The 22,665-nt window shown below is 44.0% G+C and overlaps 2 protein-coding genes and 3 non-coding genes across 5 annotated transcripts in view; 1 reads left to right on the top strand and 4 right to left on the bottom strand.

Annotated features, from left to right (window-relative positions):
• LOC118787865 (neogenin-like) overlaps positions 1-13,625 on the top strand; it is a 58,846-nt gene extending 45,221 nt beyond the window's left edge. Inside the window, exons 14-29 of the mRNA XM_036543599.1 lie at positions 18-128; positions 1,580-1,774; positions 2,269-2,364; positions 4,956-5,188; positions 5,511-5,649; positions 5,929-6,036; positions 6,300-6,494; positions 7,319-7,351; positions 7,569-7,637; positions 9,379-9,517; positions 9,784-10,022; positions 10,680-10,772; positions 11,175-11,315; positions 11,965-12,216; positions 13,138-13,226; positions 13,545-13,625. Of these exons, the coding sequence (XP_036399492.1) occupies positions 18-128; positions 1,580-1,774; positions 2,269-2,364; positions 4,956-5,188; positions 5,511-5,649; positions 5,929-6,036; positions 6,300-6,494; positions 7,319-7,351; positions 7,569-7,637; positions 9,379-9,517; positions 9,784-10,022; positions 10,680-10,772; positions 11,175-11,315; positions 11,965-12,216; positions 13,138-13,226; positions 13,545-13,625 (2,213 nt within the window). The remainder of the gene's footprint in view (positions 1-17; positions 129-1,579; positions 1,775-2,268; positions 2,365-4,955; positions 5,189-5,510; positions 5,650-5,928; positions 6,037-6,299; positions 6,495-7,318; positions 7,352-7,568; positions 7,638-9,378; positions 9,518-9,783; positions 10,023-10,679; positions 10,773-11,174; positions 11,316-11,964; positions 12,217-13,137; positions 13,227-13,544) is intronic.
• Positions 13,626-17,135: 3,510 nt separating this feature from the next.
• On the bottom strand, positions 17,136-17,262 carry LOC118788593. Its single transcript, XR_005005418.1, has one exon. It is a non-coding gene; the product is annotated as a small nucleolar RNA SNORA71 (small nucleolar RNA).
• A 272-nt stretch (positions 17,263-17,534) lies between these two features.
• Positions 17,535-20,901, bottom strand: LOC118788026 (40S ribosomal protein S17). Its single transcript, XM_036543852.1, has 5 exons — positions 20,822-20,901; positions 19,895-20,046; positions 19,242-19,347; positions 18,013-18,078; positions 17,535-17,655 (listed from the first exon to the last, which is right to left on the bottom strand). Exons 1-5 carry the CDS (start codon positions 20,822-20,824, stop codon positions 17,578-17,580), a joined length of 405 nt encoding a protein of 134 aa, XP_036399745.1. The 5' UTR covers positions 20,825-20,901; the 3' UTR covers positions 17,535-17,577.
• Positions 17,771-17,897, bottom strand: LOC118788592. Its single transcript, XR_005005417.1, has one exon. It is a non-coding gene; the product is annotated as a small nucleolar RNA SNORA71 (small nucleolar RNA).
• On the bottom strand, positions 18,374-18,500 carry LOC118788591. The gene has a single exon (XR_005005416.1). It is a non-coding gene; the product is annotated as a small nucleolar RNA SNORA71 (small nucleolar RNA).
• Positions 20,902-22,665: the final 1,764 nt, after the last annotated feature.

The raw sequence follows: 22,665 nt of genomic DNA, 5'->3' as shown, positions 1-22,665 counted from the left end.
GCTCCTTTCTGTGGCAGGTTTGGAGCGCGGGGCAGAGTACACCTTCAGAGTGACCGCTGCCACAGTAAACGGAAGTGGGCCAGCAAGTGACTGGGTCACTGCAGAGACCTTTGAGAGTGACCTGGATGGTAAGGCAGTGGGCATGTGGGTGGAGATTGGTGTTAAGCTGATGTCTACTTCAACAGGTGTCCTGCTCACTGGCTCCATACGCTCCAGGTCAAAAGTCACTGCACACTGACCCCCCATATCCCTGATATGTCCATCTGCTCTGGGATCTGACGTGCTGATTCCAAGTGTTACAATCTACTTACAAAAGGGTTATAAAGTGCCAGTCTGGTTCTAGCTGTACAGTGGGAAAGGGCTGTGCTGAGCCAGCCTCGTTCAAGTTCTACAATAGCAAAGGGGTATAATGAGCCAGCCTGGTTCCAGCTCTGCAGTGTAAATAGACCTTAAAATCCCACTTACTTCCTCCAGGTCTTTATCTCGCTGAGTAAAGCAATATTTCTTGTAATGCATTCTGTCACAGTAGCTGGATTTTCTGGCGCAGAGTGTTCACTGCTACTCTGGCCAGAATTCAATCATGAGCCAAACAAGCGACGTTCACGCAGTGCTTTTATTCACAGCGCTGCACAGAACAGAGAGTTTCATTTGTTTGGAGCCTTCTTTTGCAGGAGCCCTTTTCTCAGGCTGTATATTTCCCCAGTAATACATCATTGTTTCCATTCCAAAGATCAAAGAGAAGCAGTGTGATTTATCTTTGTGTCTAATCACTATTTCCACAGCCGCTCCTGGTTGTGGCTCATGGGAATAGCATGCTTTGTGCAGTAAAGAGCAGAATATAATTATGTTTCTGCTGATTACGGTATAGACACTGGGATAAGAAATGCATCCCAGTAGAACCCTGAGCTGAGCTGTAGTGGCTGAAAACGTAGTTAATCACCACAGACAACTTTATCATTCAGGATGCCTGAAACATTTTACACAAAAACACTAATGCTCTTATGTATCTTTTATTCATTCATCAACTGCTGTATAAATTGGACTGTTGTGAAACAACAATTTAAGTACAAATTAAAGATTGCAAATTGAAAGTTCATAGGAAATGGCCAATTTAATGTATTCCATAAGGAACCTCCTAGTAAAACATAACATGGAAGCACTGTATGCCTAATGAAAATACACACATAGAATGATTACCAGTAAATTCTATCAATTCAAAATAATTAACATAAGAGGCACAGATTAAAGCAGAAAAGCCTACAGAAGTTGATTAACTTAGCTGCTTGACATTTCTCTTCCATGGCAGTGCAATGCACTTATTGTCATCTTTGAATTTGTTACTTGGAGAATTTAAAATTCCATTTTCCAAAAACTACTGTTTTTGTATCCCTGATCAAGATACTCTACTTAACCTGAATGGCATCAGTAAATATTCAGTGGTATACATGGATCATATGTGAAATGTAGGCTGTGTTACTGAAAGATCACCTGTGTCTGTCTCCTGTGGAAGGGCTGTGTTTGTGGGCCTGTGCTCTGGCCTGCCTGATTGTGATCCAGGTTTGTCCCGGCTGTGTTCCAGAGACCCGCGTGCCAGACGTGCCGAGCTCACTGCACGTGCGGCCGCTTGTCAACAGCATCGTGGTGAGCTGGACGCCGCCACAGAACCAGGATATCGTGGTGCGCGGCTACACCATCGGATACGGCATTGGAAGCCCCCATGCCCAGACGGTCAAAGTGGACTACAAGCAGCGATACTACAGCATTGACAATCTGGGTACGAGCAAGGGAGGGGCTCACAGTTAGGGCTGGGCTGGGCAGGGAAGGACCCATGCCTGCAGCAGGGCAGGTCAGAGAGAGGCCTTTGCTTGGGTTCAGGCTGAGCAGAGACGGTCGCTGTAGTCTGAAATTATGTCAAACAGATGTACAGCTTTAGGTTAAAGCATCTCTCTGGCCGATATGTGCTGTGGTGGATCATAGATGTTTTTTTTTATCCTGTATAATGATGATGGAGGTTCCTGACTCATATGGAGCTCAGAGGATATCGCCAAAACCAGACCCTCTCCCTCTGAACCACAAGCTGTTGCCAGGACCCCAACCTACCCTCATTCCCACAGACTGACTGTGAATAATTCACAATCCACTTTATTACACAGGAAAAGGATGTCATCTGAAGTGTTTAAGTATGTACCTTTGCTGTTTAAAGAGTGGGCCGGGGCCTGGGTGTTGATCGGTGGTGACGATCTCCTTTTCTTTGTTGTTCTTCCCCAGATCCCAGCTCCCACTATGTGATCACCCTGAAGGCCTTCAACAACATGGGGGAGGGCATCCCGTTGTATGAGAGCGCTGTCACCAGGCCACAGTCAGGTATGACATGCTCGGTCTCGGAGGCAGATCCTGCTGCGTGTTCTCAGACTCACAGCGACAATGGGTTTTTCCCCATTCTTTTTATCTCAGCTTGATTCCAAATCTTCCTCTTTGCAAGAGCCTAGAGCCTAATAGTCTTTCTGCATATTGTATCTGTTTGTTAATACGGTTCCTGCACTTGACTATGCGGTTTAATGTTGTGAGAGAATGCAGTCTTGATGAAGTCTTGATGAATTGAAAGGCTGGGTTTTTGTTTTAAACTGTATAACTTATTTACACATACTTACTTACAGCATACATTACATAGCCTCCATTTTAGTATATGACTCACAGCTGTAGCAAGGGTGTGTAATTTACTCTGGGTGAAATAGCCACACCCCGCAAGGGACTGAAACCTGCAACCTTTGATGTCTAGTTCTGTAGCTGCTACTCTGACCATCGAGCCAGCAGTGCCAGAGTCCGTGAAAGTCAATGAAAGTCCCAGAAAGTCAGCGAAAGTCCCAGGCAGTCAATGAAAGTCCCAGAAAGTCACTGTCCCCAGCACAGTTAAGGAGTCTTTAAGAGAGGGAGGAAGGGAATGAGACGACCCAGCACAGTTCTAGAGTGCTCTAAAGAGTGGCTGTAACTTCAAATCATATGAAGTTCTATATTATGTGAATAATCTGTTATAATAATTTATATGATTTGAGATAGTAGCAAACTTTTTCTATATAATTTATGGTTCGTTTAGTCAAAGCTGTTTGTTCAAAATGTGTTGAGTTGACATAACAAGGATTCTGTTGTAGCAGTGTCATAGTATTGCATCTTGATAAGCTAAAAATATTCATGCAGAACCTTGAGGTTTTTTATGAATTGGGGGAGTGCATTTTGTCATTGTGATGGATGTGTTAGAAACTACCACTCACCTGTCAGAGCCGATTCCATGAGATCTTATTTTTCAGCGTAGTTGAGAAGACAATTTGTTTCTTGTTTAATAAAAATGTAGATGTGCATAGTAAAAAATATGGTTTAAAAATGATGATGCTACTTCTGTAGTATTTTGTAAAGCTTTGCAGCCAGAGGGCATGGTTTTATTTCATATGTATAATTACATGTGTACATACGCACATCTGTTTACATACCATAAGATGAAACTAGTTTTGGAATATTAAACAGCAGCAGCAGGTGGCTTTTTATACAGAATATATAATGTGACAGAAGCTTCTCTGCCAGCGCTGGGACCCAAACCCTACTCCATTACATCCCGTGCCTATGACAGGGTGCGTTGTCTCAACGCCTTGATCAGTGCGTTTTTCTCAGAAACTTCCTCTCAGCACGAGTCGAGTGTGGGGGCGGGGGCGGGGTGGCGGGGAGGGGTAGGGGGGGGTGGGTGCTCCTCGATTTTCCATCACTGAAATCAGAGACGTGCTGAAGGGGCCTTCAGGACTACGCAGCTCCGATACCACCCACTGCGTCAGAATCTTTCTCAAAGCATCCGGGCAGACTTGAGCGAGCAGTGAGATAAAGGTTGGCATTTGAAATGTTTCTCTTTGGATATTCAGTTTTAACAGAGAATAAATAAAAAAAACTTCGGGAGGGAGGTGACCTAGAAAACTGTTCTACTTGTTACTTCTTAATGAGACGCTAAACTTTTACAGCTTATCCAGTATTCTGCAGGAGTCTGAAGAAGGAGTTGAAGGTCTTGTCGTTGTGCCTTTGGAGATGTAGTGGGAAGGTTGATGCCAGAGAGGCCTGTAGGGGCCCTCCTGCAGCTGTGGTGGTTCAGGCTGGCAAACAGAGCATTTAGCATGTTAGTCTTGCACTGCTACATCTGCCTCTGTCCGCAGGCCCTGATCTGGGGTCAGTGGCCTCAGTAAAGGCTGCACATAAGGCCCAGGAGCCTGCGTTTCCTTCCAGAATGCTGCAGAGACAAATTTGTTTTATCTCCCTGATAGTGAAACTTCAAAGATCTGTGCTATAAAATGAGTTTAAAAGATTAGGATGTAAATCAGCTTCAGAAGTAAATGAGAACATTTTGTTTTTGAAGGATTGGTAATTACTTTGATTTTATTGTTTAAGAATACTCAAAATCCCGATTTTATGCATTAGAATTATGCAGACATCATCATTAAAACTGTTCAAAGAGGGACAACGCGTGCACTGCACTGCCTCCTGAGGCTTTTCATAGAGCTTTCCTCATTATCTGCTTCAGATCGAAAAGTTTGTATATGGAGCTCCTGATTTCTGTGTCACGCAGTAGCGGACCATTTTAACACATTTAGCATCTTTCAGTCTTCGTATTTCTGTAGTCTACTGCCCACTGATGTTCTGTACTAACAAAATCTTCTCTCTCTTTCTCACCCCCATAATCACACCCTCCCTCAACCTCCCCATGCATATGAAATCATTAACACCATGTTTCCCCCATAATCTCACTCCCTCCCCCCAAACCCCACTCCCTTCCCGCTCTGTCCCCTGAACCCTGACCTCTAACCTCTGACCCCTGATCCCTCAACCCTGACCTCCGACCCTTCCTGGTTTTATTTTGACTGCTCTGGCTCTGTTTATCCTGTCCTGTTCTTCCCACCTCCCACTGTGTGATGCACTCCCAGACCCCATAGACCCTGATGTTGATTTGTATGAACTGTTCCATGTGCCGTACACCCCAGCCCCCGACCCCTCCCCCATGCTGCCCCCCGTGGGCGTTCAGGCCTCCGTCCTCAGCCATGACACCATCAAGGTCACGTGGGCCGACAACTCGCTGCCCAAAAACCAGAGGATCACAGACACCCGCTACTACACAGTGCGCTGGAAGACCAACATCCCCGCCAACACCAAGGTCAAGGTGGGTAGTTGTGCCTTTGTTCTGCAGGGCACAGGACACAGGGTGCTGCAGCTATTCCACCCCTCAATACGAGAATAATTTTGACAGACTGTTTTCAGAATTTCAGGAATTTGGGCTCCATTAGTGGTGAAGGTCTGAATAGAGGGATCATTTTAAGTGATCAAATTTCATTCCTTTCCAGTAGCTTTGTGTCAGTAAACCTAAAACCTCTCTGTCTCTCTCTCTTTCACATCTGTGTCACTTTCACCTTTGTCTCTCTCACCTTGTGTTATGTTGTGTGTGTCTCACCTGTCTGTCTCACCCCTGTGTGGCTGCTTTTCAGACTGCCAACACCACCAGTCTCAGCCACATGGTGACGGGGCTGAAGCCCAACACGCTGTACGAGTTCTCTGTCATGGTGACCAAGGGCCGGAGGGCCAGCACCTGGAGCATGACTGCCCAGGGGACCACCTTTGAGAGCAGTAAGACTCTGCCCACTTGCCAGCCTTATCATCACAATTATTATTATCTTATAAGCCACCCTGATCCAGCGATTCACAGGTCTCCTACATTATTTGCACAGCTAGATATTTACTGAAGTAGTTTAGATTAAGCTTCAGTACAGCTGCACCCAGGGAAGGCCCAGCACCCCTGTGTGTGCTTAATGTCCTGAGCAGTCAGATAATTCTACATAATTTAATATGATCATGTGCTGCAGTTGTTCTCTCATTGGCTAAACTGAGACATTTCCCCTCCCACAGTTCCCAGCACTGCCCCAAAAGATGTGACGGTGGTGAGCAAGGAGGGGCGGCCTCGGACAATCATTATCAACTGGCAGCCACCATTAGAGGCCAACGGCAAGATCACAGGTGGGGTGTCAGGAGCGGGTCACAGGGGTGCGTGTGTGTGTGTGTGTTAGTTTCAGCATTCCTGTTAAACATAAGCACAAACCAAGCGCTACAGGTCTCTCTGGTCACTTAAAAATGCATAATATGTCAACCCTGACAGGAGGGGTGCCACTCGGAATTAGAGCAGTCACCTTGCAGGCTTTGTGGGAGAATCAGGGAATCATGGGTAACTTGTGTTTCTGGCTCTCTTCCTCTTTCAACGTGTGGCCTCCTGTGGTTGCCAGGGTACATAATCTACTACAGCACAGATGTGAACGCAGAGGTACATGACTGGGTGATCGAGCCTGTTGTGGGGAACCGGCTGACCCACCAGATCCAGGACCTGACCCTGGACACTTCCTACTACTTCAAGATCCAGGCCCGCAACTCCAAGGGCATGGGACCCATGTCTGAGCCTGTGCACTTCCGCACTCCCAAAGGTAACGCTGCCTCCTGCTGGCCCGCAGTGGTCAGGAACCTGGATCTGCAACAGTAGCATTAATTTTATAATTTGCTTTGTTTGGGAAGGGCATTGGAACCACCCCTGCATTTCAAAGAGTTTTATCTCAGTCACAATATTTATGCACAGGGACTTAAACAAAGGAGTGTATCTATGTCCTGTGCAGTCAAGCATATGTTAGATTTGCTTCCTGGAAACCATGAATGCCTGAAACTCCATTCCCACTGAGTGAATCATTTCTCTTTTGGTTCAGAGTTGACAGTCACTCTGTAGTGGCATGTGAACATGCTTTTATCTTTAAACCCTCAGGTTTAATGAAGACTGACTGGGATGCATGCTTATAAGCCCAGCACATGATAAACCAGTCAGAGAAATAGTATTTCCCCTCCTTTATTGTGGCATTAAGCTCTTGCCATTTCCATATCTACCAATGACTGATTTCTGCTGAAACTGGCATTATGACAAGTTGTCATTATCAGTTGGAGCAATGGTATGCATGCTGATGAACTTTAGCATAGCTCCTTGCCAAGAAATTAATCCGCCCATTGTTCACCAGCAGGTGGCACTGTTTGAAGTGTATTGCAATATATAGCGCATACAGATGAATTGCGATCATGCAGTTGGGGCTTTTTGGATCGTCTTTAAATGCTGAGACTCAGAGTGTGATTGTGAAGACTCCGCTTCCACAGCTTGCAGTTCCCACAATGAGAACGCTCCCTGCACCCCTCCGCCTCCCCCCATGTCCCCGCCCCCCTCTAATCGCTTTGTGCTTTGTGTTCTCTCCCCTGCTGTTTGACCTGTCAGCTGAACCCTCTGACAAAATGGCTAATGACCAAGGTAACTGCATCCTTGCTCTCTGTGTGTCTTGTTACACCCCCTGCTTGTGTAAAGGCAGTAGCGTCTCTCTCCCATGTCACCGTCATGGTTGTGAGTTGGGGCAGCGTGTGTGTGGGTGGGTCCTGCCAGCCCGGGTTTGCCTGCTTGTTGTATGTGGTCAGTTTGGACTCATCCCTTTAATGAGGCTTCTATAATGACGTCATGTCTCCGCCCACAGCATCTGGTACCCCAGTGAGGCCAGGTGCCCGCCCCCCTGCTGTGGACCACGGCGTTGGATCCCCCGTTGGTAATACCCCTCTGTCCTCACCACACTTACAGGGAACCTCTGACCCCGTTCACATGATGCAGGTGGTCAGAGATGATACACCTGTGGGGGAAACAGTGGCTATATTTCCATGATTCTAACTGTATATAAAGGCAGAGGTATGAGCCTGAACAAGTCCTCTCTGCAGGTGGAGGTTAGGAGGTCGGTGTTCCCATTGTTACATCAGAATTATGCTTGTTTCCATTGAGCTTGTTGCAGATTGGTTCTGGAGTAGACTCCAGCTTCTCTAAGGGAAATGACTGGTCTGCCCAGCAGTGACTAAGCCATAGATCTGAAATGTGAACTATTCTGACAGTCTTGCACATTGATTAAGGAGCTGGGCTTGTATCCAGAATGTTGCAGGTTTGATCGGTGGGACAGTTGGGGCACTGCAGTTGTACTGGGTTAGGTACTTGATAACAGATGACATGATAACATTCACCCTGGAAATGGTCACTTGCTGGACAAGTGAACGCTAATACAGGGGTTAGAGACTACAGACTCAACGGCTGCAAAGATGCAGTGTAATCAGTGTGTGGGCAGACTAACAAAGTAAGCATTATGTGATGAAGATTTATAGAGTGAAAAGTGCGTTAGTAGTCTGTATCTGGGGACGTGTGCGTGTATCAAGGCACTTTTCAGAGGGTGTGCCTGTGTTCAGATGTGGCCTCATTTTCATGGACTGTGAAGGGGACGCAGATACAAACACAAAGAAGCCGACAGAGGAGGATGAATAAGCTCTCAGCACCGTCGCTCTGCTCAGAATCATTCTGCTCCTCCGCTCCCTTCTCTTTTCCCCAATAACTCACAGAGGAGGAATAAGGAGAAATGATGAGAAGAGACAGAAACAAGGGTCTGCATTTTACTGCATTTCAGAGGCGCTCAGCTTTTGCAGTGTGATTACAAACAGCCCTTGTGTCTGCCATACTTGGGCTCCGCCCTGTAGTGTAACTGATCAGAGGTACTGGTTGAAAACTGACAGACAAGTTTCTGAGTGATGAAAAGTAGTTTGAAAGAATTTTCTGGATTACAGCCATGATTAGTGGAGGATTAACACATTAGTGGGCTTAGGTGTAACTCAGATATTTAAGATATAATTAAGCTGTCTTGAAAAAGCCAGCTTGCTGTTCTTCTTATTATTTCTTCTTATTCCATCTGATTTTCTGTACACAATTACTTCTACAGCTTTTCAACTACACTTATGAAACTTGGCTGATACTTTTAGCTAGTACTCGATTGTGTTGCTTGTGCTTTTTGTGTCAAAACCTAAAATATTTTTTGAGATATTTACAACACCACAGTAAAAATTTTCCTAGTGACTAACATGGATAGAACGTTCAGAATCGGAATATTGTAACACGTGCAGATTATGTCACAATGGGCCTGCTACAGTTGCTGCAGACAGACTGTCTCTAGCAAAGCTTGTAATTTTTAGATACTATCTTGCTTGGCTTTTTTGAGCCAAACTTAGTTTGTCCTCAAACTGTCCTCTCTAGTTTTCATAATAATGTTTGTTTGTAATAAAATGTTCTGATATGTAAAGAGGTGCCATATAGTCTTACTATGGAGAAACTTGAGTCATAGGTGAAATAAACCACTGAGACTGAGAAAGTTGTATTTTTAATCTGAATAATTTTAACCTGAAATTTGACACTCTGGAAACTCCTCAGCCAGGTTATCACTGAGAAAATGTGTATTTCTGTGACCACCCCCTCCATCTCAGGAAAGCCAGGCGTGACGGGCACCAGTGACAGTCACATCCTGATCATCGTCATCATCGTCTCTGTGGGAGTCTTCACCATTGTGGTGCTGGTGCTGGGGGCCTTCCTGTGCACACGCCGCACCTCCTCGCAGCAGAAAAAGTAGGTCAAATTCCCCCCCGCCCAAATAAATCCACCACCAGTTAGACTGTCATCCCTTTACCACCGCCCCCACCATCAAAGCGAAGCCACCATCAACCCTGCCTAACCTAACCCCCCAGCCCCTTCCACAACAAAACCAATATCCCTCCTACAGCATAAAGCCACCCTTCCTCTATCTGCCCCCTCCTGTCCCATCCCCCTCCTCTGCAGAGACAGCGACCTTTGACCTGTCACATGACCAGTGTCTGTCTTTCTCTGGTATGCAGGAAAAGGGCAGCAAGCAAGTCTGCCACAAGCTCCCACAAGTACAAGAGCAGCTGCAAGGATCTGAAGCCCCCAGACCTCTGGATTCACCACGAGAGGATGGAACTCAAGCGCCTGGAGAAATCTCCTGAACCCAACCCCACCGTGACGGACACGCCCATCGCCCACACCTCCCAGGACATTACGCCCATCGACGCCGCTGGGGACAACCCCACCCACCAGAGGCGCAACTCATACCGCGGTGAGATCTCCTGTAAAGACTCCCGCTGTGGTGGCTCACTGTAGAAACTGCAGTTACTTGCTATAGGGGGTCTTACAGAGATCAGACTCCCTCTCCCTCCGGGCTCTCTGTTGAAGGCAGCCCCATCAGATCAGTGTGCACTGAGATACAGTGATAAACAGTTAAACAGATAAGATAATATGGAAACTGTCCCAGTTTCACAACTTTTTAAAAATAAGCAAAAATTTACCCAACAAAATGTGCCCAGCCATACCCAGCTATATGAATCCAGCTCAACCTGGCCAGCTAAATTTGGATTATACTCATTTAGGTGGTGAAAGCCTAATGAGGTGTTTCTTCAGTTTTTCACTCTCAGCAGTCTCTCAGTAGCTTAATTTTCTGACCTCATTGATGGAAAAAAAAGCCTTTGTTTCTGAAGACTTGGGCTCAGCTTTGGGAAGACACACGGCAGTTTACTGCCCCCTGCTGGGGGAATATATGCGTGCTCTTGATTGAAAGCTTGGCCATGGAGTGCTTCTGCCTTTTTCATCTAAACTCCACTGCCATACTAAACTGCCAGGGTTGTAAAGTGGGCAGGTCTCCGTCGCTAGAGTGGTAAAGGGGAGTGGTCTCTGTTGACAGGGTGTTAAAGTAGGTGGATTTCTGTTTGATCTATAGGCCATGAGTCAGAGGACAGCCTGTCTGTGTTAACAGGACGTCAGGGGTCAAGACCCAAAATCACCATGCCATTTGATGCACAGCCCCCTCAACGTAAGTGTACCCCACAATCACCGTGCCCTCCATGCACAGTATAAGTGTACATTGTTACTGAGCCCTCCACAGTGTTTGTTCCTCTCTGATGCCCAGAAACATTGGCGAGAGCTCATCATAAAAGGCCAGATTATATGTTTATCTTAGAACCACTTGGTATTACATGTGTTTGAATGAGCTGTGGTATATTCTTCAGTACATTGACTGTTATAGTGAATTATTGAGCTCTGATTGTGGGTTTTCGTTCAGCATCCTTTGTTTTTATTCATATTCTGATATTTCTATGAGGGTTGATGCAAACTAAAGTTGCAGTCATTTAATGTTAATCAAGATCAAGAGTCTGTGTGTGTGTGTACAGGTACAGGTGTAAACGTGCGCTGTGTTGTCTGTGCTCATTCACAGCTGTGGTTAGTGCTCACCCCATCCATTCTCTCCATAACCATCACCACCAACCACCCCCGGGCAGCCTGGCCCCCCTGACTGGCAGCCTCCATTACCAGCTTCCCCCCCCTGCCCCCCTCCCACACAAACATGACTCCACAGGTAGGACTTCCAATCAAACCACAGGTCAAAATTTAATCTCATTGTTTTTTTTCTCTCCCACCATCACATGCACTGGAACAGAGTCAGTGCACTTCATGTTAACATCTGCATTAGTCCTCATGCTCCAGTTTCCGTCCCTCTATTTATTCCCTTTTACAGTATTTTCCAAGAGGCACTCAACCTCCTTTTTCCTGTGCTCATGCTGGAATCATTTAACTGTGTTTCCCCGATTCTGAGATTTCAAGTTTTCAGCTCCCTTTGAAAAATGTATTATGTCCAGGGCTTTGTGACCAATCACCTGTAAAATCCATTAGAATATAATTTGCTGGGGTATATTGCTGCATAATGCATTTTTCAGTGGTCTGGTCCCAGATAGCAGCAGGAAATCTGCAAGGAATGTTTTATCTAATCTTCAATCTAATTGTTATCAAACTCACAAAGTTAAAAAATTATCCAAAATTTCATTAAAAATCTATTAAATGAGACACATTGTGCTGATCCCCAGTTGAACAAACCCCTCTAAACTTCTTGAAAACCTGAAGGAGTGGACAGAGTATTTGTGCAGTGTTCCACTGGTCTCTTAAAAATGTGGAACAGCTGAGTGAAATGGATGTGGTGTGTAGTGAGCGCTGTACCCATGTGATTACAGAATCAGTGAGGAGCCCCCCCAGCAAAGACCCCCCAGCTGCATCAGCCCCTACCAGCAGCGCAACCGATGGCCCGGAGCCCGAGGGCCACACCCACGGCCCCGCCCCCAGCGAGGAGCCCGGCTACAACCCCCCCACGGCACATGTTCGCCCCACTCACCCGCTCAAGAGCTTTGGCATGCCAGCAACTCCTGCCCATAACCCCGCCTTTGACTCACCAGCCCTGCCCACCACTTCCCTGCTTCCGCAGCCAGGTGAGTCAGAGTCCAAGCCTGAGTCAGTCACCTGAGTCAGTCAAAAGTACAGGACAGAGTCAGACACAGTCTGGGTCAGAGTCCAAACCTGAGTCAGTCAAAAGTACAGGACAGTCAGACACAGTCTGGGTCAGAGTCCAAACCTGAGTCAGTCAAAAGTACAGGACAGAGTCAGGCACAGTCTGGGTCAGAGTCCAAACCTGAGTCAGTCAGAGTACAGGACAGAGGCAGAAAGTATGGGGCACATATTTATGGTAATGAAGGTGTTGCTGAATTTTGGTGTTTTATTAAAAAGCAGCACTGGATCTCCTCTCTGTTGTATCAGCTGATTTTTTTGGCTGAGGTCATTATTTTTGTTCAGCTTGAAAACAAAATGCCATGGTGACTGGCTGCCACACATCCCTTTTTGAATTAATATACCCAGGGCAGAAGGAGTGTCTTTGGGCTTACAGTTGTGGGTGGTGCTTTGTCCACTGTTGTAGATACAGGTGATCTCATAGGTGGTGCTCACACTGATGTAGGAATTGGCCCAGCTCACACTGATGTAGGAATTGGCCCAGCTCACACTGATATAGGAATAGGTCCAGCTCACGCTGATATAGGAATAGGCCTAGCTCACACTGATATAGGAATAGGCCTAGCTCACACTGATGTAGGAATTGGCCCAGCTCACGCTGATGTAGGAATAGGCCTTGCTCATACTGATGTAGGAATAGGTCCAGCTCACACTGATGTAGGAATAGGTCCAGCTCACGCTGATATAGGAATAGGCCTAGCTCACACTGATGTAGGAATAGGCCCAGCTCACACTGATGTAGGTATGGGCCCAGTTCACACTGATGTGGACTTGCTATCGGATTCTGTGGCTGTAGTGAAGTGTCTGTTTGAAGTGCCTGTGATCAGTGTGTGCTGCTGTTCTAGGACCCTCCTCCCAGCTGCATGGGGTGAAGACAGCCCCTGTCAGCACGCTGGCCAGGACACGCGCTCCCATGCCCGTCATAGTGCCCAGCGTGAGTAAACACCAACCCCCTGACCTGCAAGTTACTAGCTCAAACCCCAAGCTGACACCCTGCTGTGCTATATTCTTTCCCTTTCTCAGTTCGTTTGTTGCTTCCTTTTCATTGTTGGTGTGCTTGTCTCATTTGCTGCTTGACCTCCTTTTTATTCATTCAATAATTATTGTCATTATAAAACAACTTCATTGAAATAATTTACTCAAACCCACTGAATGATTTCATTTTAATTTAGTTGTACATTAGCGTTGCTGCCTACTATCCAGTGTCCTGTGAATTCAACTGATTTTGCCTTGTTATCTCTCTTGCTGTCAGAGCTCACGACCGGACGAGCTAACAGAAGAGATGGCTCACCTGGAAGGGTTAATGAAGGATTTGAATGTTATCACTAACTGAACAACACCCTACCCACCTCGGTACAACCTGAACACAGCCCCACCCCCTCATTACAGCCTACCCCAACCCCCTTACTACAACCTCAACATAACCCCACCCCCTTACATCAACCTGAACATGTCCCCCTCCCCTCCCTATGAAAGCCTGAACACGACCCCACCCTCTTGCTGCCCTTCAGTGAGAATGCGTTGGCGTAGTTCTCAAGGCTTCAGTAAAAACTCCTGCCTATTCTCAGGAAGGAGATGGCCATTTTGAACGTAGACAACATTCTGAATTGAAACAACATATACTACAGCTGAAAAAACTTTTTTCCATTTTGGTGACCGTGGTGTTGCAGAGGACCGTATTTTGTAAAAAAAAAAAAAAAAAAAAAAAAACAAAAAACAAAAAAAACGAAACAAAAAAACACACACAAATGAAGTACACTGGTGTTGGTGCTCATAGAAACCACATTAAATCATTAATGTGTGCATTTCTGTACAAAAATCAGCATATTATAGTCTTATTTCCATAACTCAGCCTTTTTGTATGTTTTGTCTCTGTTATATATTGTGCCATATATTGTTTGTATTATTTCATACGCATATACGTATAGATATGTACATAGGCTTCAGACAGTATCAGACTGGCTCTGTCAGGGCAGTGTGTCCAGATGCAAACTCCCTTTGCAGCTCATTGCTTTTCTGGGAGGGAAGGGAGATGCAGCTGGATTTATTGCATTTGGTATGTTTGTTACATTGCAGTGACTTTGTTTTTTTTTTTTATCCTTTTGGCTGTGTTGTGGGAGCTCCATTTTGAAAAGGAGACATGGAAAGGACTATTTTGAAAAGCAAGACATGGAAAAACAGTTGTAAAAAGAGAGATGTGGAAAAGACTATTTTAAAAAAGGAGACATGGAAAAGACAGTCATAACAAGAGGTGGACATGCTGCTGGCGGTCAGGCATTTCAGGAAAGATAACAAACCTCCTGTGATCTCCTGGTCAGCTGACCTGTCTGGCACTGAGGGTGAGATTTCATTGCCTCATGGAGGGGGAGTTGTGGATGTGTTCATGACTCCTGTCCTGATCCCTCTCGCAGGATCACAGGTGCTGCTGGAACAGGTGGAATGAGCTGCTGTTTCTGGATTCTAGACTGGAGACCTGCAGACCATATCATGACCTGACAGAGGCAGCTCTACTATACTAGCACAGAGACACACGCCTCTCTTATTCTGTGAAATCTACTTGCTGTACAACCTCGCCAGCAGTGCTGCACCTCCTCCGCTCTCCTCAGTGGAAAGGACATGCTCTCAGAGGTGTCATCACAGACACAGGTATTAAGTGTTTTGGGGTGAAGTCATGTTTTAGATGGAACTCCCCAATATTTTTTTTACATGTACTTTGATATGAAGAAATGACCGAACCCTGTAAACAATTTCAGTGTAAAAAAAAAAAAAGTCTAATTAAAATATGCTCATGTTGTTTTACCACTTTACCCAAAGAATTATGTAATTGCAATCATAGTTACATGTTTCACTGTTGTGAATAACACATTTATCATTGTCTCTGTCTTCATAAATGTTAATTTATGAAAGAAACTGCTTATGGATATGATGGTAAAAGTCAAATCACCCAACAGAAGTTGAGCTATGAAGTTGTCATTCAAAACTGTGATGCACTTTTTTTTTCTTACAATTTTCAATAATACATTTCTTACATATCCTGTCATTTAAATATAATGTTAGGTGTAATGTCAGTCGGCAGCTGTTTTTTAATGAATAACTCCATTTGTTATTTTAATTCTGTTTCTGAAATGCAGTGGAGCTGCAGGCTTTGTTATCATTGAAAATGAATTTTGTTTCTGTATAAAGATCTTTTCTTTCCATAGAATGTTATATGGCTTCTTAAAAAAGGAACATTCTCACTTTGAATTGGTGCTCCAATACATTTACACCCTAGAGGTATGGGTCCAAAGACAGCTTTACGTGTTAATTTTCAAAGTCACGTTACCTGTCCATTTTGAAAGTCACCTGAGGTTACATGTTATATTTGGCAGATTAAATGCATCTACCTGTCTTCTGCAAAGTGAATGGTTTCCTTTTCTCTATGGAAAATGTATAGAGAAACCATAAATGTAATTGACATACTTTTACGACAGTAAACAGAATTAATCCTGCCTAATTACATTTTTCAAAAACTATGCACATAGTGTACATTTTGACTGAGTTGTGGAGCAGTGTTTCTCAATCCTACTCCTGGAGGCCCACTGTCCTGCATATCTTCTATCCTTGCTCTATCTACCTGACTGAACTCATCAGTGGCACTTTTGATAAGCTAGGCACACCTGATTTAATCAAGCAGCAAGGAGAGATAGAAGATATGCAGGACAGTGGGCCTCCAGGAGTAGGACTGAGAAACACTGAGCTATAGGATTTGTCAAGCTCTGAATCGGCTACAAATCTTGGAATGTTATTTGTTGCATTAATACATCATTGTTTAAGAACTACTTCCTGCTGCCAGTCTGAAACTAATTTCCATCTCTGCCCTCTAGTTTATTTTATTGAGAATATAAAAAGTGCTTAGTCTTTCTCAAGTCCTGAGGCCTGGGTCCAACCTTGTTGCCCTCTGATCTTCTGTAAGCATTTTAGAGTGACAACATTGAGGCATTGCGTAGCACAACCTCCTTTGGAATACTGTATTTTTTGCAGTATAACGTGAATCCTGTTTACTACCCCATTTTTGGTACATTCTTGCTTTGTGCCTCCTTCAGTGCCAATTTGTTAGAAGTTTCCAATTTGTTTGTTTATGGACTAAAAAAAGCAGCAAGTATATCCCTTCCAACACATTATTGGCCTTTACCTTTATAAACTGACAGTAGCATATGAGTCCCCTATAGTATATTAATAAAGATTAACCAGTTTCATTTTTACTCATTCGCGCAGAAAACAACTCCGATACGAGCACTTTAAAAATGGCGGTATAGCGGGAGGGAGAAACCAGAAAAGCTAAATGCCGGAAATGATGTACTGAGCGGACCAATCACAGCCCTTGCGGTCTGCGTCACCTCGACGCGAAGTTACAATTTTTTGGAGGTGCACGTCAGGCGACTGCGGAGGGGTACGTGGCGACGCAGAGGGCTCTGCAGGGGTATGCTGTCGATTCGACACAGAAGCTTCAGAGGTTTTTGCTGCCAAATTAGACAGTGTGCAACCTGCACAATGCTCCTAAAACATTCGCTTCTACAGGCCTTTGCTGAAAATGCAGCAGTGCATGAACCAGTGTGAGGATGCAATGCAAACATTTGGATTTATTGACCCATTTCTACATCTCTTGCAGTTACTGACCTGTCCCTGAGTAAAACAGCTGTAGTTGGCTGGAGTCTTAGTGTCTGAGAAGCTATCTTAATTGCCTGAGCTAGACATTAACATAACATGCTATCTCCACCCACTCTGGGTTCAGAAACCTTCATGCTAATAGTTTTTCCCCCCACACAAACCCGCCATTTGGGAAGTCTCACAGGTAATGAAAAGGTGTCTGAAAGACACAGGGTCCGACAGGGATGGCACACCAAACAAACACGGGAAAGACTTTCAGTTCCATCTACCTGTAGTATCAATGACCTGGCAACCACCATACCATAGTCACTTTCGATACAGGGACACTTCTGATACACCTGGACTCACCGCATATTGTTGCGATGTTGGTAAGCTCCTTTTCAAAGTGAATTCAGAATTATGGGCTCTGCTTTGTCAGAACTGAACCAAACCCAAATCTTTTCAAAATATTTTCATACTGTATATTGAGCCGCTTTGAATGAGTATAGGTACCAAAAAATATTCCTGATGCAATCTTCAAAACCATTTTCTCTCCCAAACACAAGGAAAGCATTCACTGAACAATCCTTCCTCACAAACAAAAGAACTGTAACGATTTCAGTTTTTTGTCATCTTTATTGAGGTGGTAAATTACACGACTAAACTCCTCTTGGTGTTTTGAAGTTCATTCCCACTGTGGGCTGGGTGACCTGGAGGTTGGAGAGACTGCCGAAGTCCTGAGAGACAGAAAGGGGATAGGAGAGGACAGTTAGATACTGAACCTCACCTTAAAAGAACAAAGGCTCCCCACTTTTTAATCATATATGTTATTAGAGGGCACAGTACACAGAATGTCTGAAAGATACAGGGTCTGACAGGGATGGCACACCCAACAAACACGGGAAAGACTTTCAGTTCTCTCTTCCTGTAGTATCAATGACCTGGCAACCACCATACCATAGTCACTTTCGATACAGGGTCTTGTGGCCAGTCTTTATATGTACAGTAATATCCTACAAAGGCATCTGCCGCGATGTTCCATGCCTCTGCACACCATCTACAAACTGCACAGAGCTTTACGTCTGAGGACTTACCAACAGCTTCAGCATCTCCTTGGTGTCGGGATCGACTTCAATGATCTCCTGGTCCAGTGCAGAGACCTGAAAACACCAGATTGCAGGTTCATAGCATGACATTGTTGATATAACAGGTACCAGTGTCTGACACCTCTGGGATTGTTTAAGCGCCATGCACTTTCGTGAACCCGAAAATGGGAGGAGCTATAATGCATAATCAATATCAACTTTCTCCAACCACAGTGTTTTACTGTAAAAGCAAAATCCTCATTGAATAGAGCCAGTGACTGCTAACATATGGTGGCTCCACCTATAGTCAAATTATTTTCCACTGCATCAATATTACTCTCTTCAATAAATGTCACAGGTAATGAAAAGGTGTCTGAAAGATACAGGGTCTGACAGGGATGGCACACCCAACAAACACGGGAAAGACTTTCAGTTCTCTCTTCCTGTAGTATCAATGACCTGGCAACCACCATACCATAGTCACTTTCGATACAGGGACACTTCTGATACACCTGGACTCACCGTGTTCTGTGTTAAAATGCTGGTACACTTCAAATTAAAAGTGAGTTCAGAATTGTATGTTCCTTTTCAATACGTTAAGACTGCATAATATGCTAATCTGAATGAATACAAACATGCTGGTACTATAGGTTGGACTCTGGTCGGGTATTACAAGTTATGTGTTTTCATGAACTAATGTTGGCCTAATTTTGTTGACTTATGTTCTGTTACATTTATGCTACTGTAATGCATATCATTTTGGAGGGGAGAAAAATCAGATACCAAAGCTGAACATTATCATTGAAGCAAAATGCAGTCAAATGAAAGCTCTTAGCTAAATGATTGGAAAACCTGCTTCTTAAAAACTGCACTTCTTGCAACCCATTTTCAATGTTCAGACTTCATTTTAGCTGATTTTATAGATTTTATTCATGCTGTGTAAACAGAAACATCTTTTTCCTGCCGAGGCATATGCTACATTTCAGACAGACATGTAGTGCCACATACCAACCCAGAAGAGCAGCTTTACCTGGCAACTATCAATGACCTGAGTATATTAACTCTATTAGAGAATGAGCAATAAATCTGGGTGATGAGCATAGAACACCCATTATAGCAATACTGTGTGAATTTGTCTATCATTAGTGTCCATCATCAGCTCGTCTAAATGATGTTCAGACCACTGGATGTGTGAAGGTGCAGGGCTCCAGGTTATGGCCTTGGGGCAGTACACTGACCTCAGGGACGTAGTTGTCCCTCCTCTCCCTCTCCTCCTCCTGCAGCTTGATAGAGATGCCTCTGACGGGGCCCCTCTGAATGCGCTTCATCAGGTGGGTCACATACCTGCAGACACATCCCCCACTATCAGCACTCCCAAAACCACTCCAGACCAGGTAACCTAACCACTAGAAGAAAAAAAGCTGAACTGATCCAGGGCCAATGCCTGGAGAAACAACACATGCATGCTCCTTCAACATGCCTGTCTACAGACTTAGGACATCTACCAAACCCAGTCAGTGCATTTACCTAAAGAGAAATATGTAGCCTTGCATTCTACATACCATCCTAAGAGGTAATATTACATGGCCTGAAAACGGGAAGACAAAGCCAAGATTGCAGCAAGATCAATTCTTCCCTTAGGGAAGTCCTAAATGTTTTAAACTGAAGTTAGTTACCTGAATCAGTTTACACTGAAGCCAATTCCCCTGGATGTACAGTGCACAGTTGAGCTCTCGCTATTTTACAGTCTGTAGACAGGCAAAACGGCAGTATATGGCTAGTAATTACTAACAAAATATTTCAAATACCGCAAAACTGAGAAACTGTTAGCGCGAATTGAGACCTACAGCATCGAAGCCGGGGGTTCGGCACTTTTCCCAAACTTACTCACCCAGCGATCTTGTTGCGCAGTTTCTTGCTGGGGATGATGGCGATCTCCTCGCACACCCTCTTGTTGGTGTGGAAGTCGTTGCCCAGCCGGGTGTAGTACTTCTCAATGATGACCCGGGCGGCCTTCTTCACGGTCTTGGTCCTGACGCGTCCCTACAGAACACCCAGCGATTACTTTCCGCACCATCTCAGACCTCAGGCAGCACCGTACTGGACACGTTAATTAGGACGACACTGCAAGGCTTCTTTACCGTTACAAGTAACTTACATTTACTGATTTTCTGCTTGCTACATTTATCTCGCTGCTGTAGCGTGCAGCGTCTTACAGGGAGAGCGCTTCAACGTGAACTCCTTGGGTATCATCAACGAGCCGGCAGCAGCGCTGAGCTCGATCACTGCCATTCAATAAGTGACAGGGAGACCATTTCGAGCAACTGATAGAACACCCGGACTAAACAAGTAGATACCGCCTATAGCAACACCACTTTCAATACATTCAACACCAAACAAGCATGCCCTGTGATTACACAGGAGAAAAGAGCTAATCGCTACCGTAGGTAGCTGACTCAAATTCGCAATTAGCTCATCAGCTAGCAACGCATCTAGTGTATTAGACCACTCATAAATTATTCGCAAGTGAGCTTCGGTTCTGAAATTTAAAACAAACAAACAAAAAATAGTGAAACAGCATTACTGAGCAAGAAGCCAACAAGCTAGTCAGGCACACAACTCCATTCCTTCCGCTGACATAGCGCTCATTTTAAACACATTAAATATCATCTTATTATGTGCATTCTTTTCCGATACTTCATTGTGACAATTCAAGACATTTTAATTTACACAAAAATACTTAAGAAATGTTTATACGATCAACATGAACTAAGGATTGAGATAGATTTTAAAACGAATACGATCTCAGGGCACCCACCATGTTGGATCGGGCTGGTAGAAGAGGGCAGGCAGAGGCGAGAGCGGAAGTTTAACAGGGGAGTCGGAAGTAAAAACAGGAATGATTCACGACTGTTGCCATCTAGAGGTGGAGGTGTGTAATTACATATAGATGTTCAAATGTCACTTGCCCACTAAAGTAAACTTTCAGTTTTATCCGGAAATGTTTCTTTTCGATGATGAACGAAAAAAATTAAAATTAAGATTCTTATGACAAATTTCTAACAGCAACATAAAAAAATCAATGCTGAAAGCTATAAGGGCTGCCCTCAACTACCATACACACCGTTCGCACATGTCCGAACGCAGAATAACATTAAGCATTTTAAGTCACTAGGTAGCGCTGCAACCAAGGTTTTAGTACATTGAAAATGTATTACAACATTGTATATGTGCATTGCCATCTGTTTTATTTGTGACAGTAGCACATTATAGCGCAGGATATAACTATAATTCAGCACAGCTGCTTAATTAGCAGATGTGCCTTGATTTAAAACTAATGTATTTATGAATATTCACATATTTTATACAGTAGAAGTAAGTATAGATGCTCTTTTGTGTGAATTTATTATACGTCTACATTTAAGGGATTTAAATTTAACACATCTAAATTTACAATTTACAATTTGTAAAATCAGATTATTATACTAAACATTTGGGTGTAAATTTGGGAGCTAACTGATCCACTGAGATCCACTGTCAAGGAGGTATACACTCTGAGCCTTGACATGTAGTACATTCTGTGTACAGTTCTCAGCAATGAACAAGGGTGTTTCACTTGGCTGGGAATCTCTTCCATCTGGACTATGCAGGTTTCATACGTAATGAAACAAAAGCTTTGAAATTTTTTGGAGTTTTATTTGTTCATAAAAAGGGTGAACCCCAGGTTTCCTTTTACACAAGGGTTAAAAAATAACCTTTTGAAAGGCGAAAGGTCATTTTTTCACATGAAGCCTTGGGTTTGCAATCACTTTAGACAGAAAAAAGGCATTAGGATCTTAAAATTTCTACAACTTAAAAATAATAAAAACAATTTAAAAACACAAAATGGGTCCTTTACAATTGAAGCCCTTGACCAGTTAACCAATAAAATATATTCTGACGAAGCATTCATATTCCAGCTCTGTATATATATTCAGTAGAGTATATATATTTAAAGTACAATTTGAGTACTTCTTAACCACAGCTTTCATACCACTGTCAGAATAAGAAATAAACCAGTACTGCACATGCCTGCTTTCCCCAGTTCTGAATAAAATAATTCAACAGATACATCTTTTACATAATCCAGCAAACAAACAAAAAACATATTGTAAAATCTACAATTTAAAGAACTTATACTACTGCTGTCATATCTCACAGAGCCTCTCTCCATCTGAAATTGCAACAATTCTATAACAGTGATTTCAGAATTATTATATAACCAAGGAGCACATACTTCTTTCCAGTATACCTGCTGGAAATAATACTTCAACCATTCCAGCCCTCATCATGCCCAATGTTCATTATGTATATTTATTGTAAACTGACCACTACAGATTTCCAGTGTAATAATTACATGTCCAGTTAGTTCTGAGACACCCTGCAAAGAAATCCTTAGGCTCTGCATCTGAGCTGCCCTGGAGGTATGATCACAGGGCAGCCTTCACCTGCTGATCCTGCAGGGCTGTAGGAAGGGACACCCACTCTGTACTGATTATGACTAATAGCTGTGCTTTGTACTCTGTAAACCATGAGATTTTCCAACCAATTCAATTAAAAGCCTACAATGCATGTTAGGACAGAGAGCAAACTGAATAGACAAAATGTGAGCGTCAGTCACTA

Source organism: Megalops cyprinoides, chromosome 13 (genome assembly GCF_013368585.1).
Source record: "Megalops cyprinoides isolate fMegCyp1 chromosome 13, fMegCyp1.pri, whole genome shotgun sequence".
Taxonomy (NCBI): domain Eukaryota; kingdom Metazoa; phylum Chordata; class Actinopteri; order Elopiformes; family Megalopidae; genus Megalops; species Megalops cyprinoides.
The sequence above is the reverse complement of the archived record's forward strand: the minus strand, read 5'-3'. Positions and strand labels throughout refer to the sequence as shown.

Excerpts from the sequence above, each read along its gene's own strand:
- LOC118788026 (XM_036543852.1), bottom strand. Across the intron at positions 18,079-19,241 it reads GGGACAACTACGTCCCTGAG|GTCTCTGCACTGGACCAGGA; the intron begins GTCAGTGTACTG and ends TGGTGTTTTCAG. Across the intron at positions 17,656-18,012 it reads AGGAGATGCTGAAGCTGTTG|GACTTCGGCAGTCTCTCCAA; the intron begins GTAAGTCCTCAG and ends TCTGTCTCTCAG.